This window comes from Opisthocomus hoazin, chromosome 1, assembly GCF_030867145.1.
Source record: "Opisthocomus hoazin isolate bOpiHoa1 chromosome 1, bOpiHoa1.hap1, whole genome shotgun sequence".
NCBI lineage: Eukaryota > Metazoa > Chordata > Aves > Opisthocomiformes > Opisthocomidae > Opisthocomus > Opisthocomus hoazin.
Genome location: NC_134414.1, coordinates 47,523,684 through 47,539,609, shown reverse-complemented (window position 1 = coordinate 47,539,609; position 15,926 = coordinate 47,523,684). Strand labels below are relative to the sequence as shown.

The 15,926-nt window shown below is 35.8% G+C and overlaps 1 protein-coding gene across 2 annotated transcripts in view; it reads left to right on the top strand.

Moving 5' to 3' along the window:
• KLHL1 (kelch like family member 1) overlaps positions 1 to 15,926 on the top strand; it is a 267,087-nt gene that overhangs the window by 83,286 nt on the left and 167,875 nt on the right. For both annotated transcript variants that reach the window (XM_075422821.1, XM_075422810.1), the window contains exon 3: positions 3,184 to 3,320. In XM_075422821.1, the coding sequence (XP_075278936.1) occupies positions 3,184 to 3,320 (137 nt within the window). The remainder of the gene's footprint in view (positions 1 to 3,183; positions 3,321 to 15,926) is intronic.

Sequence of the window (15,926 nt, the reverse complement as noted above, 5' to 3'; positions counted from 1 at the left end):
AGAGAATGGATATTACACATTTAATGTTGAGCTTAACTAAAGTGAAATAGAGTTTAGAGAAAAGAATTAACAGATTAAGAAAAATAAAATCAAAATATTGCAAAATAAATAAATTACCACTGATAAAACATAGAATGGAGATTTTGACAAGCAGAATTTCTCAAAGTACCCATAGCTTTTACAGCAAACACTCGTTGTTTTGCAGAGTCCATTGGGAAGGGCTACGAGGATGGTGAGGGGACTGGAGCATCTCTCCTACGAGGAAAGGCTGAGGGAGTTGACCTTGTTTAGCCTGAAGAAGAGAAGGCTGAGAGGGGACCTTATAAATGCCTACAAATGTCTTCAGGGTGGGCGTCAAGAGGATGGGGCCAGACTCTTTTCAAAGGTGCCCAGTGACAGGACAAGGGGCAACGGGCACAAACTCAAGCATAGGAAGTTCCATCTGAACAGGAGGAAGAACTTCTTCACTCTGAGGTTGACAGAGCACTTGAACAGGCTGCCCAAGGAGGTTTTGGAGTCTCCTTCTCTGGAGATGTTCAAGACCCGCCTGGACGCAGTCCTGTGCAGCCTGCTGTAGGTGACCCTTCTTCAGCAGGGGGGTTGGACTAGGTGATCCATAGAGGTCCCTTCCAACCCCTACCCTTCTGTGATTCTGTGATTCTGAGTACAAAGCAAGAAGATCTGGGTTTGTGCTGTATTATTGAAGTTGTGTTTAGAATGACACCATTTTCTACTTCATGTGTATTAAAGCCAATTGTAATAGTGTGTGGGGGAAAGACTGGGTGAAGAAAAAGGGAAAAACATGGGGTGTCTGATTCTTAGTTATGGAAAATGGAAGTGGCTGATCCCTACTAGCTACTGATCAGAATTCTGAGGTAGGAGATGTCAAGTAAAGTTGACAGGCAATATTTGGTCTCCAAAAAAAAAATTACTGGCTTCTGGACATTATTTTTTCTGATGATCTTTGGTACTGAGCAGGAAATAATCTGGGTACTGGATTAAATTTACTGTTAGATATATTTTTTCCAAGGCTCTTATAGCTTTTTCTGTATTTGGTAAGCTGGAGAGGCAGAGTACCACAGTCATAAGGTAAGCTAATCACTACCTAGTGTAATCCAAATCAGGCTGTCAGTTCCACAGCTTTCTGCTTTGAAAAGAGTAAATCTTTCCTCAGAAAAGATGGCAGTCTTGATAGTACTGCCAAAATTGTTCTGGAAGTGACAGCCAGTGTCTGCTTCCTTTTTTTTTCTGAAATTCCTTTTTTCCTGAAATTTTTTTAAGTGCATGCATGAATATAGCTTAGTGTATGTTCTGCGAGCTCTAAGATTTGGAAATCATTAAGCCTGCTCTACAGATGTAAATGTTTCCCTGCTGTAAGTGTACTTGTAGAGCACCACTATCTGTGTCAGCTGGTGTCCTCTATAGAGCAACACAGAGCATAGAGGAACTCATAGTTGAATTTAAATGGTGGGTAATAAGTCTGAAGCAACAGCTGACGATAAATGCTCTCAAATGGGAATCTCAATTACAGGCCTAGATTACATCTCTGCTATCTTTGAGAGATTGTATCCATCTCATAAAAAATCATCAGTCTGACGTGGTTTTTTCCTTTTTACTGTGTTGTGCTTTTTTTTTAAATCAAGCATCTAATAACAGTCAATCAAGTCACTTATAAATAAGTGGTCAGAAAAAGTATTTGAAATCTTATAAGATTTTTAGTTATCCAGAACTGCACGGTTGTCTTGGCTAAGTAACACACTTGTGATATTCAGTTGAGATAATAAATAAACAAACATAGAAGTAAATGTTCCTCAGTGGTGAAAAAAAATAATTAAATAGTGAATTAGAAGTCTCTGGAGGTAGTGACAAAGCATATTTCTAATTTCATCTTTTTGTAGCCATCTATTTTTTTTCTTAATTACATGAATATAAATATGAACTGTTTATGAATTAGGATCTTTACTTCCATAGTTCATGATTACTAGAGTTGAACACGGCATGAGAAGTGATAAAACTACTATGCCTAGTTAGTCATTGCCCATCATTTGAGCCAGAGCAAAGACCGTATGTATATTCTCAAGCTGCCCTACTTGGAGGTAAAATACAGTAGCTTAAAGCACTGTGAAATTATGAAGCCAATTCCAACTGTCATATTTTACTTTGCTGTTGGGATGAGCTAAGAGAGCAAAAGCAATCAATTACTACACTGGCAGATAAAGAGTAACTTGTTGTTCTTCAGTATCTTTTTTTTATTTTTTCCCTTGGAAAAAATAGTTAACAATATACAAATGGCTAAATTTTTTCTCTTGGTTTCCAAGTTCTCCAGCTGTGATTCTTGTGTCTTTTCTCAATGTGTTTATATATTGTTTTTTTCAAATTAAGCCAGAAATGTGACCAATTTTTATGGAAGCATGTGGTACACTATTTATAGCTGTACTACCTTTCTAGCTCAAGATCACCTATCAGTATTCACTCCTAACAAAATCATAATATTACTGTAGATAGTATTTAGAAGAATGCCTTAGCTTAAGGCCCCAGTAATGACAATCATACCTGGCACTGGCTGTGGTTTTGATTTGTCTAAATCCATCCCCAGAGAAGCCATGCACGTTTTGTAAGAATTCTGAAATTACTTTCCTTTGCAAATGTTTCTTAGGAAAAACATCGCATTACACAATAATTTTTTTTTTATTTTTAGTGAATAGTATGTTAAGCTACTAATAGTTTTACTGAAGGTTGAAGGCTTGTATAAAGTTACATGCTGTTAGTAAAGTTTATAAAAAATAGGCCTTGAAGAACAGTGAAGAGTACCTCTAGAGTATGATATGTGTTTTTCTAATAAGTTGGTTTTGGTACTGAGAGGTTATCTTGTTAACAATTGGGACATCTGCATGGCTGGAAAATTATCAGAAATACTGAGCACTAATTTCTCTGTCTGTTTTATAGTGATATGCCAATGTGCCACTTGGTTCGTATCACAGGAAGCAAAATCAAGCTAGAATTAAATTTCATGCCGTATTTTTCTGCCTGCGTGCATTAATAATGTATTGCTCCTGGTAGTTTATAATTACTATGAAAGTATGTTTTTTAGAAAGTTTGTTTTGTTTTGTTGGATTTTTTAATATATGACATTTCTAATACATATGTAAATGTAAATTACACCAGTTTCTAACTTTTTTGCAGACTTGTCCTTAGTTCTGTCTCTGACTACTTTGCTGCCATGTTTACAAGTGATGTTTGTGAAGCCAAACAAGAAGAGATCAAAATGGAAGGCATAGACCCCAATGCACTGTGGGATCTTGTTCAGTTTGCATATACAGGTATTGTACTGCATACGTTTCCTATAGAGAAAGATGTTGATAGTTTTGTTTGCTACATGCCAATGAATTCTATTTATATTCTAAATAGTTTTTAATCTCAATCAATCATAACACTGGTTTACTATTTCTAGGGCTGAAATCAGATTATTACCTCTTATCTCCAAACTGTTAAATATTTCAGGCTTGGTAAGTACAAGAAGACAGTCCAGAAAATTGTATTTTTTCTTGGTTTTCAATTATTTATAAAGAGGACCTCATAAGCACATGATTCAGATTACATGAGATCATTGAAAGAACAGCTGTATTTTTTTAGAGAATAGCCCAGTATTACTGTCTTAGTCAAATTTCAGTTTAAATAATTACATAAATCTTTTAAAATTTTGAATGATAAAGCATTTGACATTGTCACTTTAATTTCTTGGTATAGGCTGGTACTTTGTGTGTAATGTAAATTTATGAATGACTCATAACTTAGAGTTAATAACTCAGAACTTCTTTGTGAATAGTTACTATATTTTAATGTGTAATAGATTTGGTTTTCATCCTTTTTAAACAAGCTGTTACGCACAATGTATCTGAAGTGCAATAATACGAAAGCATACTAAAGTTACAAAATAAAGTAACTAAAAGGGAGGAAATGACAATAATAGGATTTGTAGTCTGAATTTGTCTCGCCTTGCCTATGAATCATGTAAGTATAAAATATACGCTATTTTCTATTTCTGCTTCCTAAAAGACATCCTCATATTGTTCAAATTAACAATATTTACCATGATGTTTCTGTTGAATATTTGATTTTAGCTTCATTTTTGATGGATAGCCCATAGCCTGCAGTTTTAATCTTCTCTAAATACACATATATTAATTTAATCATAACTTGCTGTTTGCTTTGATATATTTAATCAGGATATATGCTGTTTATTTCATAACTTTTCCATCTTAATAGGAAACAGAAACTGCAAATGAACATAATTTAAGTTAAAAATACTGTTTTTGAGAATCATATCTGAGAAATTCAGGTCCTAGGAATGTCAGACCATCTTCACTTACATAGTGCTCTACATGATCAAAGGGTAGTGCGTACTCACTTCAGCTGTGGTTTTGCCATTCAGGAGTGCACATCATCCAGAGGGTTTTAAGCTAGGGATCCATAAAATGCAGAACATGTAAGTAGTTCTCATCAAGCATGGGAAGGATACAATCTCTTTACTAGGTATGAGTGTAAAACGAATGTCACAGGAATACCAAGGCAAAATTAAGAATATCTTGGTGCCAAATAGCAGACCTTACTAGTAACATTAAGTCGTTCTGTAAGAGAAAGGTAAGAGGAGGTAAGAGAAAGGTAAGAGGAGGTAAGAGGAAGACGAGGGACAGTGGTGTTCACCTGGGAACACAACTGTGAAATACTGAAGTACTGCATGGTTCTTTTGCCTCAATTTTCACTGAAAGATCACAGCAAACACATAGCCCAGTTAATATTGACAACAAAAGATAGCATGTAGGTGTAGATTAAGAAAGAGATACAGAAGGAAGCAAAAAAATACTTCACCATTTTCAGTATGAATGAAACTGTCTCAGAACTTTATTGTTATCTCTGGGAACTTTGGAGACTAGATGAGGTAATGAAAAACTAGAAAAAGCAAACTTCTTCCACTTTCTGCAAAAAATTTTCAACTGCTTTACTCTTCTTTATTTGTCTATTGTCATATGATGTACTCTGTTTATTATATGAGATGGAAAAGTTGGAGGTGAACTCTTGTGGTTAGGTAATAAAGGATCAGTCTTCCACAAGTAGTGTAATTCCAGTGTTTTCTAATTTGCCTCATGTGAATCTGCATGTGTAAGGTTCTTTCATTTCAACTGTCACATAAAGCCCAAACTACCTGAAAAATATCACCTTGACGAATTAGAAACTTAAGGTGATAACAAAGGTCTCTAATTTCTGTCACTTGCAGTGGTAATCCACCATTATACTTGTAGTTCTAACCCATTTTGGAGACCAAATAAGACTTAAAAACTGTCACCTTAAGTTTACACTTGAAAAGGAAATTTCACAAATACCTGCTCACAAGAGAAGAGTGATCAGATACAGGAAACATGAGTCCTATTACTGACTGCATAATAGGTGAAAAGGTTTTCAGCATCTCGTGTCTGTGGCTAGTTTAGCTCTTTATTCTTTCACCCCAGGAACAGAAAACCATTTTGACAAATGGGCAGCTATTCACTCTTCTTCCATTTTCTTTTTTCTGTCACTACCTTCTCAGCTCAAGGATATTAAAAAAAAATTAATTTCACATGTAGTTGCTGGTGTTAGAGAGAAGTTTTTCCCTGTAGACAACATTTTCAGGAAAATACACCTGAACATGGTCTTGTTTGTAAAACCTTAGAACTTTAGAGTATTACACTACAAATATTTTTAGAAGTGATTTAAGAAAGGGAGCCATTTCTACATTACATTAACTGTAATTCAGTCAGGTTTATAGTTTTTAGAATCTAGTGAAATTATTTCATTTTTACTATGAGTCATACATATTACATATTAGTTCAAGAAGGTCAAAATATGCATATCTATGGAAAGTATTGATATAGATATAAGTATCCTGCACTGATGCCAGACCCTGCAGTTCCAGCAATAAAATCAAATACTGTTGCAAAATACCAGAAATGAAGTTTAGTGAAGGTGAGGTTTTGTACATCGGAGACCTGAAAAAAGATATATTTATTTAAGGTATATTTATCTGAAAGAAAAGTTGTTAACACCTGCTACATCCATCAGTACAAAAAAAAGGAATAATATTAGTTTGGTAACGAGTTACACATTGCTTTGTGTATCTTTGATTTCTGCTTTTAACTCCTGTTAATTAAAGTAGTTCTTACCTGTGCTTCCAGAAACATCTACATGCTTCTGGACAGAATTTCTGAAGTCACTATTCAGCGCCATTTCCTCTAAATCATTGAAACTGGTGATAAGTCCAGTTTGTTCAAAACAAAAAAATTATATTGTCTACTTTTTCAAAATCATTAATAAATGTTCTTTGTTTTGGCCCTTTCTATAGACATTCTGTAACTGTGGGGAGATGAGCCTCTGTATTGGGCCAGATCATAAACGCATTAACTCTTGCCAGTAATAATACCTGATGTTCATCCATTCCAAAATCAACATTCATTACCACCATGTATAACCTATTTTTAGAATTTAGCACAACTGATCTTGGCTTGGGTCAAATGGAAAGGTTGGTCACTGCTTGACAACCCCTTTGATATTATCTTTTGCTAATCTAAGCTTTCAGTGAGAAAAAAAAAACAAAACCAAAACCAAATGAAACTATCAGTAAGATAGCTGAATTTCTATAATTTCAGTTCTGCAACTCAATGCATTTTGAATCTGGTCAGAAACATCCTAAATATTATTAGGGAGGTAAAAATTTTATGTTAGAGCATATTTACCTGAACAAGTTTCAGAAGTGGGCCTGTGTGAACCTCCCGTGGTTCAACAAGGCCAAGTGCAAGGTCCTGCACCGGGGTTGGGGCAACCCCCACTATCAATACAGGCTGGGGGATGAAGGGATTGAGAGAAGCCCTGCCAAGAAGGACCTGGAGGTCCTGGTGGATGAAAAGCTGGACATGAGCTGGCTATGTGTGCTTGCAGCCCAGAAAGCCAACCGTATCCTGGGCTGCATCAAAAGCAGCATGGCCAGCAGGTCAAGGGAGGGGATTCTGCCCCTCCACTCTGCTGTGGTGAGACCTCACCTGGAGTCCTGGATCCAGCTCTGGCGTCCCCAGCACAGGAAAGACATGGAGCTGTTGGAGTGGGTCCAGAGAAGGGCCACAAAGATGAACAGAGGGCTGGAACACCTCTCATGTAAGGACAGGCTAAGAGAGTTGGGGCTCTTCAGCCTGGACGAGAGAAGGCTGCAGGGAGACCTTCTAGCAGCCTTTCAGTACTGAAAGGGAGACTATAGGAAAGATGGGGACAGGCTTTTTAGCAGGGCCTGTAGCAATAAGACAAGGGGTAATGGCTTTTAAACTAAAATAGGGTAGATTTAGACCGGATATAAGGAAGAAATTTTTTACAATGAGGTGGTGAAACACTGGAACAGTTTTCCCAGAGAGGTGGTAAACGCCAGACTATTCTATGATTCTATATTTGTTATATTTTTATTCCAAGTATAACAGAAGAGAAATATAAGGGTAAAAATATATTTTTGGTGTAAAAGTGATTTTGAAGCTTTTCTAAAGGTGGTAGGTTTTATTATTATAATCTCCTTTAAATATGTAATTTCTGACTACAAATGTATTTTTCTCAGGAGTTTTGAAATATGAGTTGTGAAATCTACTTCCCTTTTTCAGTAATAAAAAACTCTTAAAGGAATCTTGAAAACTAGTTCATGATTGTAGGTCTCAATCTTTTAAAGTAAATAAAAAAAAATAGTTTTGCTAAAAATTTCAAAAGATAGTGAATAGCTCTTAATTATTTCAAAATTAGGCTATTTTCCTATTTAAAACTTATATTGGAATTTAACAATATTTATGATAAATCAGAATTCTGATCCAGTGGAGAATCAGAATTTGTTTACCCCATGAGATAAAAAGTATAGTCATATTAGCTTCCATAAGCCTTTCTATCACTCTTGGTTTTTTATTTATTAGGTTTAAAATTTTTAAAAAGCTCTGTATTTCATGCTTTCTTTTTTTAAGGGCAAATGTTCAATCTTCTTCAACCTAATCAAAAAGTAGCATTTCTTCCTCATATGGTTTTGCATTTAATCATTGAAAAAGTTTTCTCTTACAATAAGTCCTAAACAAATTTATTAATCTATATAGATATATAAACAAAAATTATATAGCGAGATCAAATATATATGCATATATTCCAAAAGAACTTCTCCGCTACCCTACAAAATAAAGGCTACATTTATTTTCAAGATGTCCCATTTTCATTGTGATGCTGTGTTCCTTTATTATCAAGAGCAGTTTCTTGCATATGAATCGAGCCTTTAAAAAAGCTTACCATGTTAAAAATATCTAAATAATATCTCAATGAGAGACAAAGAAAAATTAGCCAGGTAGTAACAACAATGAATTAAATTTTGGAAAAAAAAAAAAAAAAACCACAAAAAAACAAACAACAAAAAAAATATGTGTATTGTCCCTTTGCCACTTGTGTGAAGTCAGGATATTACTTACTTTGCAAAGGAAAATGTACAGTTTAAACTCTAAACAGCTTCAAGAAGAGCTTGCCATCTATGAGAAATCAGCATATTAAACAAATCCAGCCATGTTTTTGAGGCTACACTTATGAGTAAATTTGGACAAATGCTTAAATAAGATGCCTTATTAATTTTTTTCGCTTGCTTGACTGTTTTTCCAAACTTTTGTTTTCTTCTTTTAAAATAGGCAGTACTTCTGGACTTTTTTTCTTTATTTTTCTTCTTAAAAAAATACTACTCTGTTAAATAAAAAGAGTCACAGTACCTAATTATATTATGAAATGGTAAATTGTTCTCTCTGTATCTCCTAAATAAGTAGAAGACAAAGGCATGATACACTGTGAAGCTGGACTGCGTTCACTCACGTATAAGCAAACAGACTTCTAAATAGCTGGCAAGGTAGAATTACATGGTGACTAGTAGAGCATCAAGTCCTGTATAGCCTCAATAAGAGCTGCTCCTAAGTGAAGGCAGCTGTCCATGTAAGAGTAGTAACAGGAAGACAGAAAATTAGACTGCCACAAGTACCCATTTGAAGATAATAAAAGGTGTTAAAAGTTTCTGTGAAGAGGCAGCACAACAAATTATAAAGTTAATGTGATAGATCTACCTATAAAACACAATTTGATTAAAGCTGAAAAAACTGAGATGTGTAAATCTATGTACTATAAACTCTATGTTAGATGGGCTTTGGGATTCTTTTGGAAGTCGTTTGTGTTTATAATGATTACAACTGAGTAACTCAATTTTGTAAATAAATTAATAAGGTAGTGACTGCACTTTATCTAAAATAAGCACAAAGTTTTCTAATTTGTAAGCTAAGTTAGACGGTAGTTACAAGTTGTGTAATTCAAATCATATGTATATATGACATAGATTTAATAGTAAAAAGCTGCATCAAAATTGTGTGCTTCCTGTAGTTTGCATAGATTCACAAGGGTGAACCACAAAGGTTTTTCTCACTGTTTTTTTGTGAAGGATATATTTGACCAGTAAAAAATATACAACTTCAACGCAAGGTATAGGTTTAATCTGTCCACACATTGCTGTATTTGGTTGGTTTATTCAAGTAAATAAAGTATATTTCGTGTGTGATATAACAGATCTATAACCTAAGAGGAAACAAAGCTTCCTCTTTTGTGTGTCTGTTAAATGTTTCATGTGAGCCAGCTGAGGAACTCTGAAGCAACACTGGTGTGTACTATTTATGCAGAAAGTGTGTTTCATTTTTCAAGTAGCAAGATAATCGATAGCAGAAAATCTAGGATCGAGATCCCAGTGCCCTGGGATACGTGGATATGTATTCTTTGATCTTTTTAGAGTTCATGATAAGCAGAAATAAAGAATATTATTTCTTTGGCTCATTTTCTTAGGTACTTCTTTGTTGAACTTAAAACTTGAGTTTTGATTATTTTCGATTATGCTGGTATGTTTTACATAGGCCTGAAACTAGAGATTGAGCTTCTGGTATTTTGCTGCCATTGGTGACTCTGGGAGCCTTCCTTTGAAGTTAGAGCTATGATGTTACTATAGATTTCCTCAGACTGCATCAGTCAGTCTAATTAGTATGCATTCCCAACAGTGATCAGAAGAATAGGCTGGTGCTTTCATACCATTAATGAAACTGGAAAAGCAAAAATCAGTGAAAAAGAAAAAATCCTTGGTTTGTTTATGCACATCTGAAAAAAAACCAGAGCGTTGATCATACATGGAAGAGGTTCAAGCCCTACTACGTAGCTTTTAATTAGACTTTATTTGGAGGATTCTTTAATTAAAGGACTGTCAAGTGTCTTCTCTGTCAGCGTTATATCTAATAACACACACAGGGCAGACAGCAGGGATGTAGCAAGAAAGAACCTGCCTTTAAGCACAAAGACCCTTAGATTCCTTACAACAGAAGCTTTACTAATTTAATATCTCAGAAGTTTGTTTTTTGGTTGTGGTTTGAGGGTTTTTTGTGGGTTTTTTTATCACTGAAACTCAGTTGTCTATACAAATAAACAGTGAGAATGATACTTAGCATAGTTTTGGCCTGTCCCAGTTTATAGTGTTCATACAGTCCAGGGGTTATAGCAGCCACAAGACTGTTCTTCAACATGCTCTTTGAATGTGACTACCATGGTTTGGAGGATGATAATTTAGTGTATAACTGAGGCCATTTCATTTCAGTTAGCCTCAGTGCTGGAGGGAAGACCCAGACAAATTTAACTTAACAGATGTAATGTAAAGCTTTATGTATATTACTAAAGGCATCTGCTCAAACAATCCTTGGCTCTTAGGTGATGGTAGCTTCTTTACAGTGTGTCAGGGTACTCCTCTCTAGGAGGTACTTATCACATTGAGAACTGTAATGACCCCTGATACTGTGAGTATTGTGAAAGTCTTTGCCTCTACCTCTCTGACATGTGACACTGAGTAAGTTCAAGAGTTGTTTGTTCTGAGGTATCATGTTAGAGACCCCTGTGAACATGGACCATGTCTACCTAGCACTTTTTACAGGAGATTATTGCCTGCTGCTGTCCCACTATATTTGCTCTGACATATACTTGATGGTCGACTTTGCACTTTAATGGAATAAACCCTTGTGAATTTCCATTCACTTCAGACGTGAGATCAGTTGTTCCAGGAACTCTGGGATGAGTGATAAAAGGACAAGTTAAGGTAATTGAATTGATCTAGAAGATTTTGTTAGCCTTTGTTTAATGAAGACTACAGAAAAATGGTCATAAGTCATACTAGATGGTGGTAGACCTTGAATAATTGTAACTACTAGATATGGAAGATACCCTGTGAGGTTCTCTTCTGGGAACAGATGCTTGTCATAAAGTCCTTTTCAGGAGTCCACAAAGAGAGAGTTGAAATTATCCACAGAAGCCTTGTTTATCAGGATTGCTCCAATTTAGGAAGTGGGAAGGTGTTAGTGGTCTGATGATCTGCAAAGCAGTCATTCAGATTGTCTGTCCACGGATGTTCTGATTGACTACACTTCATACATACCTTTGCTCTGGTTAACTTTCTTACTAGTGCTGAAGCAATTGACATGATTCACGTTTTCATATAGTGTTCCTTATTAAGTTATTGTTTACGCATCAGTAAAGCCTTAGTGCAACACCAAGGATTATTCCTGTGTGGAATTATCAGCTGTACTGTCCATCTGTACAATGCAAGAATATTCCAAAGTTCCTCAGTGTAACTGTAGAGCTAGACTGTCATCCTCCTCCATCAGTGGACATCAGCCTGCTTGAAATCGAATAACTTCCTACACTGAATGTCTTTCAGATCCCAAAACAAACTGTGTGCTTTTATCTAATTCAGGTCTGTGGGAAAGATCTACATAGACCCATTTAACTTAACCAGTTGCAGAAGCCGATTGCCTCCTTTTTTTTTTTTTTTTTTTGAGCAATCCCTCCTCTGAGGATTGTGTCCAGCTGGAGCTGAGGTTTGGCATTCCTGTCACTGAAACACTAAGGCCTTGCTCATTTTTTGAGTTGTACAATAAAATGAACAGTTTCTGTTCCTCCTTTTACCCAGGACACTTCATTAAGGGACAAAATTTGCAATTAGGTATTAGGAACCAGCTGTTTTTTCATTCTTCTGATATGAGAATTGCTTGGAAAAGAGCTCTGAACTGGATATTCATAAAATGTGAGCATTCAGAATGATTGAGACTGTTATGGGGAGATAACTAGTAACCGTCTCCTTGTACTGTGGTGAAACTTGCTACTTCTGAGAAGTCAGTAAGAATAAATTCAGATAGTCTCAGGGAAGCAGTGAGTGTGGAGGGGCAGAACAATCAGACTGACTGTGCTGCAAGGTGCATTCTTAAAGCCATCCCTTGCTGCATTCAGAGTCCTCGATCTCCAGCGAGGGAGTAAACCAAGCACTGAACATTAGTACAGGACATGCCTGAAAAGTGAGAGGGTTCCTTTGAGTGGAGTGCCACCCCCCCGTATTGTCACCTGGTTCATGCCATGCTGTTGCCTGAACAGCATCAGTGAAGTGATCAGACAGGCTGCTGTAACATGGGCTACCTCTTTAGTGTGCTTCTTTCTGGTGTTCCTGCAGTGGAGATGTTTACCCATATCCGCTCTGCTGAGCTCAACTGCCTAGCTGTGGATCCACAGTTCTGAAAGAAAGCAAAAAATTCAGGAAAATCACAATGGCAGTTTGTGAAAGAGGTTCTCACCTTTCCTGCATTTCTTTGCTCCTGTCCATGCATTGTGAAACGTACCTTCATGTGCTTGCTGTTCTGTACCCATCACACAGCGACTGTGCTGAAATGCAGCCACAGAACAGGATGAGACTGTAGTATTCACTTCTCCCAGCAGTGGAATCCAGCCCAAAGCAAAGCAGATTTCGTTAGGCTGTAAGGTAGACTCATAGGAAAAAATCTTTTGTTGGCAGTTGACGCCTCCATCTCTGTAAGCTTTTGCTCTTTAAGTGTGGATTTGAACTGCTCTGTGCTACCATAGCACAAGCTGCCAAACTGTCACCTGAGAAACTGAGAAGCTTATTCTGGGAGAGGTGAGTATTCTGTTTCTGAGCTAGCTTCAGATGTGGAGAATAAAATACTGCTTCTTCAAACCTGAAAGTTGAACTCCTTTGTCCTTGAGATATTTATATTTTTCCTTTTTTTTCCCCTCTTTTTTTCTTTTTTCTTTTCCCCAGAGACCAGGGCTGGAGTGTAATAGAAGGGCTGTATCTCATTGAGATATAGGTACTGAGAGTGTGTATTGTGTGGTTTTGGTAGTAACAAGAAGACCTGGGTGAGGCAGGTCTTTTGGGATAGTTCTGGAAGTCTGGAAGCTAAATGTGTTACACTCCCCTTCATACCATCAACAGAAAGCAACCAGTGGAATAAAATCTTCCTGAAACATACCTAGTATTTGGTAGAAGTCTTGTGGAACAAGATTTCCCCACTCTCCTCAGTATGAAATTTGCTTTTGTTTACAAAAGTGGATTCCCGGAGTGGTTTTCAGTGTGTCCAGCATGTTGAGTAAGACCTACAGTCTGGAAGCAAACCCAAGTATTGAAGTCCGTTGACTAAAAACAATTAAGGGAAACTAAGGGTTTATATCTGAAATGAGCTTTTGGGAATAATTCTTGCAATCACCACCCTATTTGGAGTACGAGTGCAAGATTTGTGATGTTGGAAATGTGGTTAGTAAATTCTGTTTATGTTTGTGTATTGTTGAGGTAACCTTTATCTTGTCATTTTTTTCTGTTTGTTTTAACCTGTGAATTTGTACTCCTCTGTTTGTATATAAAACTAAGGTTAAAGTTTCCAAATGTAATGACTGTATAATAGTTAAATTATTGGTGATGTAATTATTAATGTGATCTATGCAAGGACAAATTAGTAACCATTAGCAAATAATACCAACAATGAAATTCCTATTTTAACATTTTTTCTATAGCCCATGGGAAAACATAACTTCAGGTGTGTTTCAGAGCAATAACATATCGTTCCTCACAGTTTACAAAAAGTTTTTAGGAAGATTAGACGTACAGATAATTTTTTTTATGGTTTTTACTCCTGTTATTTATTTTGTTTGTGTATATCTTGCAGGTGACTAAGTTCAAATATCTAAGGTCAGCTAAGGCACATTAATGGCAGTTGCTTCATAAGAAGAAAATACCGTATTAATGTCTCTCTCTAAAAAGCTGATATTTACAAGTCAGCATACAAATTTTCTTTAAAACCATGACATTTCAGTTATATGACAGAGATGTTTTCGTTTTTTTGTTTTAGACCAGGAGATTAAAAGGTACCACCTCATGGCATATTTTTGCTAATATACTTTTCTGATCTTTAGCCAGACATTTGCAAGAAGGTTCCTGTTCAGGGGGGATTTTAACTTGTTAAAGGATTTCCTTATCAGTCCGCAATGTTGTAATTTTCCGCACCGTTGAAATCCAGTGGACTTTGGCAGTACTCACGAATGACCACGTGATTCCTGTGACACACACTGACCTTATTAACATCATGCAAACATAGTTAAAGATGCAGTGATTCCCTACACACAAAATTGGTTGTAATAGTGTAGCTTAAGGAGTAGAAAAAAGAATAAAAACAGAAGATAAGATTTAAAAAAAAAAAATCAAAAAACAAAGAATCCCCAAACTGTCCCTTAAATGTGGAGAAAGATTTAATAAAAGTATAAACATATTGGGGAATTTTTGTATATTAGCTCTGCTTCAGATTTGGTAATGAGGTAGTAAAATTAATGTATTCATTATAAGAATGCATCATAAAGACAGGCATTTTAATTTCTGCATAAGCAATACACATAAAATTTGTCACAAATACAACTATAATTTAGAATAACAATTAGAATCCATTCAAGTTTTTTTGATTGTTTTTCTCATGTATTTTTTTCCATCCTTATTAATGTAACACAAAATGAGATTTTAAGCTTTCATTAATTTGTTTTACTCAGGATAAAGTACTTGTGCAAGATCCTTATTGCATAAAAATGAGAAGGGGAGGTGAACTGAAGAAGCAGCAATATTAATGCCCCCTTGAATATCCTGTTAAACATTTTTAATAGATGCTTGGATCTTTTAATTGTCAGTATGAAACTGTCTGAAGAGTTGTCGTTGTATATACAGAGCCTCTTAACAGATTTTTTTGCAAACTCTGACCATGCTAAGCACTTGATATCTCAGAGAACTTTGCATAAAAATGTCACAGTGCCCTCCTGAAGAAGTGAATACAGCCCATGTGACCAAACTAAGGTGTCTTCATGTTTAAAAATGAAGATAAGCAAGTCTTGGAAAGCATTTAGATGGTTTAGATACTTATCTAGTATTGAAGCTAATGCTTTGTAAAAACAGGATCCTGGAGAGCCCTATCTTACTTCTTACCATGTTTGTTCAGGGAAAGAGAAAAAAAAAAAGGCACGGTAAAACAGTATTGAAAGAAAGAAGCACGGTAAACTCCTCTTTAGCTCAAGCTGAGTGTAATTTTCTAGCTCTTATCCTAGATATATTAAGCAATAAATCGGTGCTTCTGAATTTAGTTAAAAACAAGTCAAGCTATAATATATTCATATCCCCAGGTATCCCAGAAGCGATTGTATGTTTCCTCCCTTGATTAATACGTAACTCAGAAACTTCACTCTCTTCCATAAAAATGTGAAGGATCTCCTTCAAAATGGTCATGCTGGTTACATAAAGAAATATATTATTTATAAAACAGGTAATAATTTTTATTGACTTAAACTTATTTTAATCCTACTAGTTTCCAAGTTTTCCTTACAGATAACATAAAATATCTTCAGTATGAAAATAAATGGATTGATGTGGCTGCAACCATTTCCTTTGGGTTCTTCTGCTAAGGCTATATTTAGTGGTAAAAAGCCGAATTGTGACATTATTACCTTTCTTCATAAAG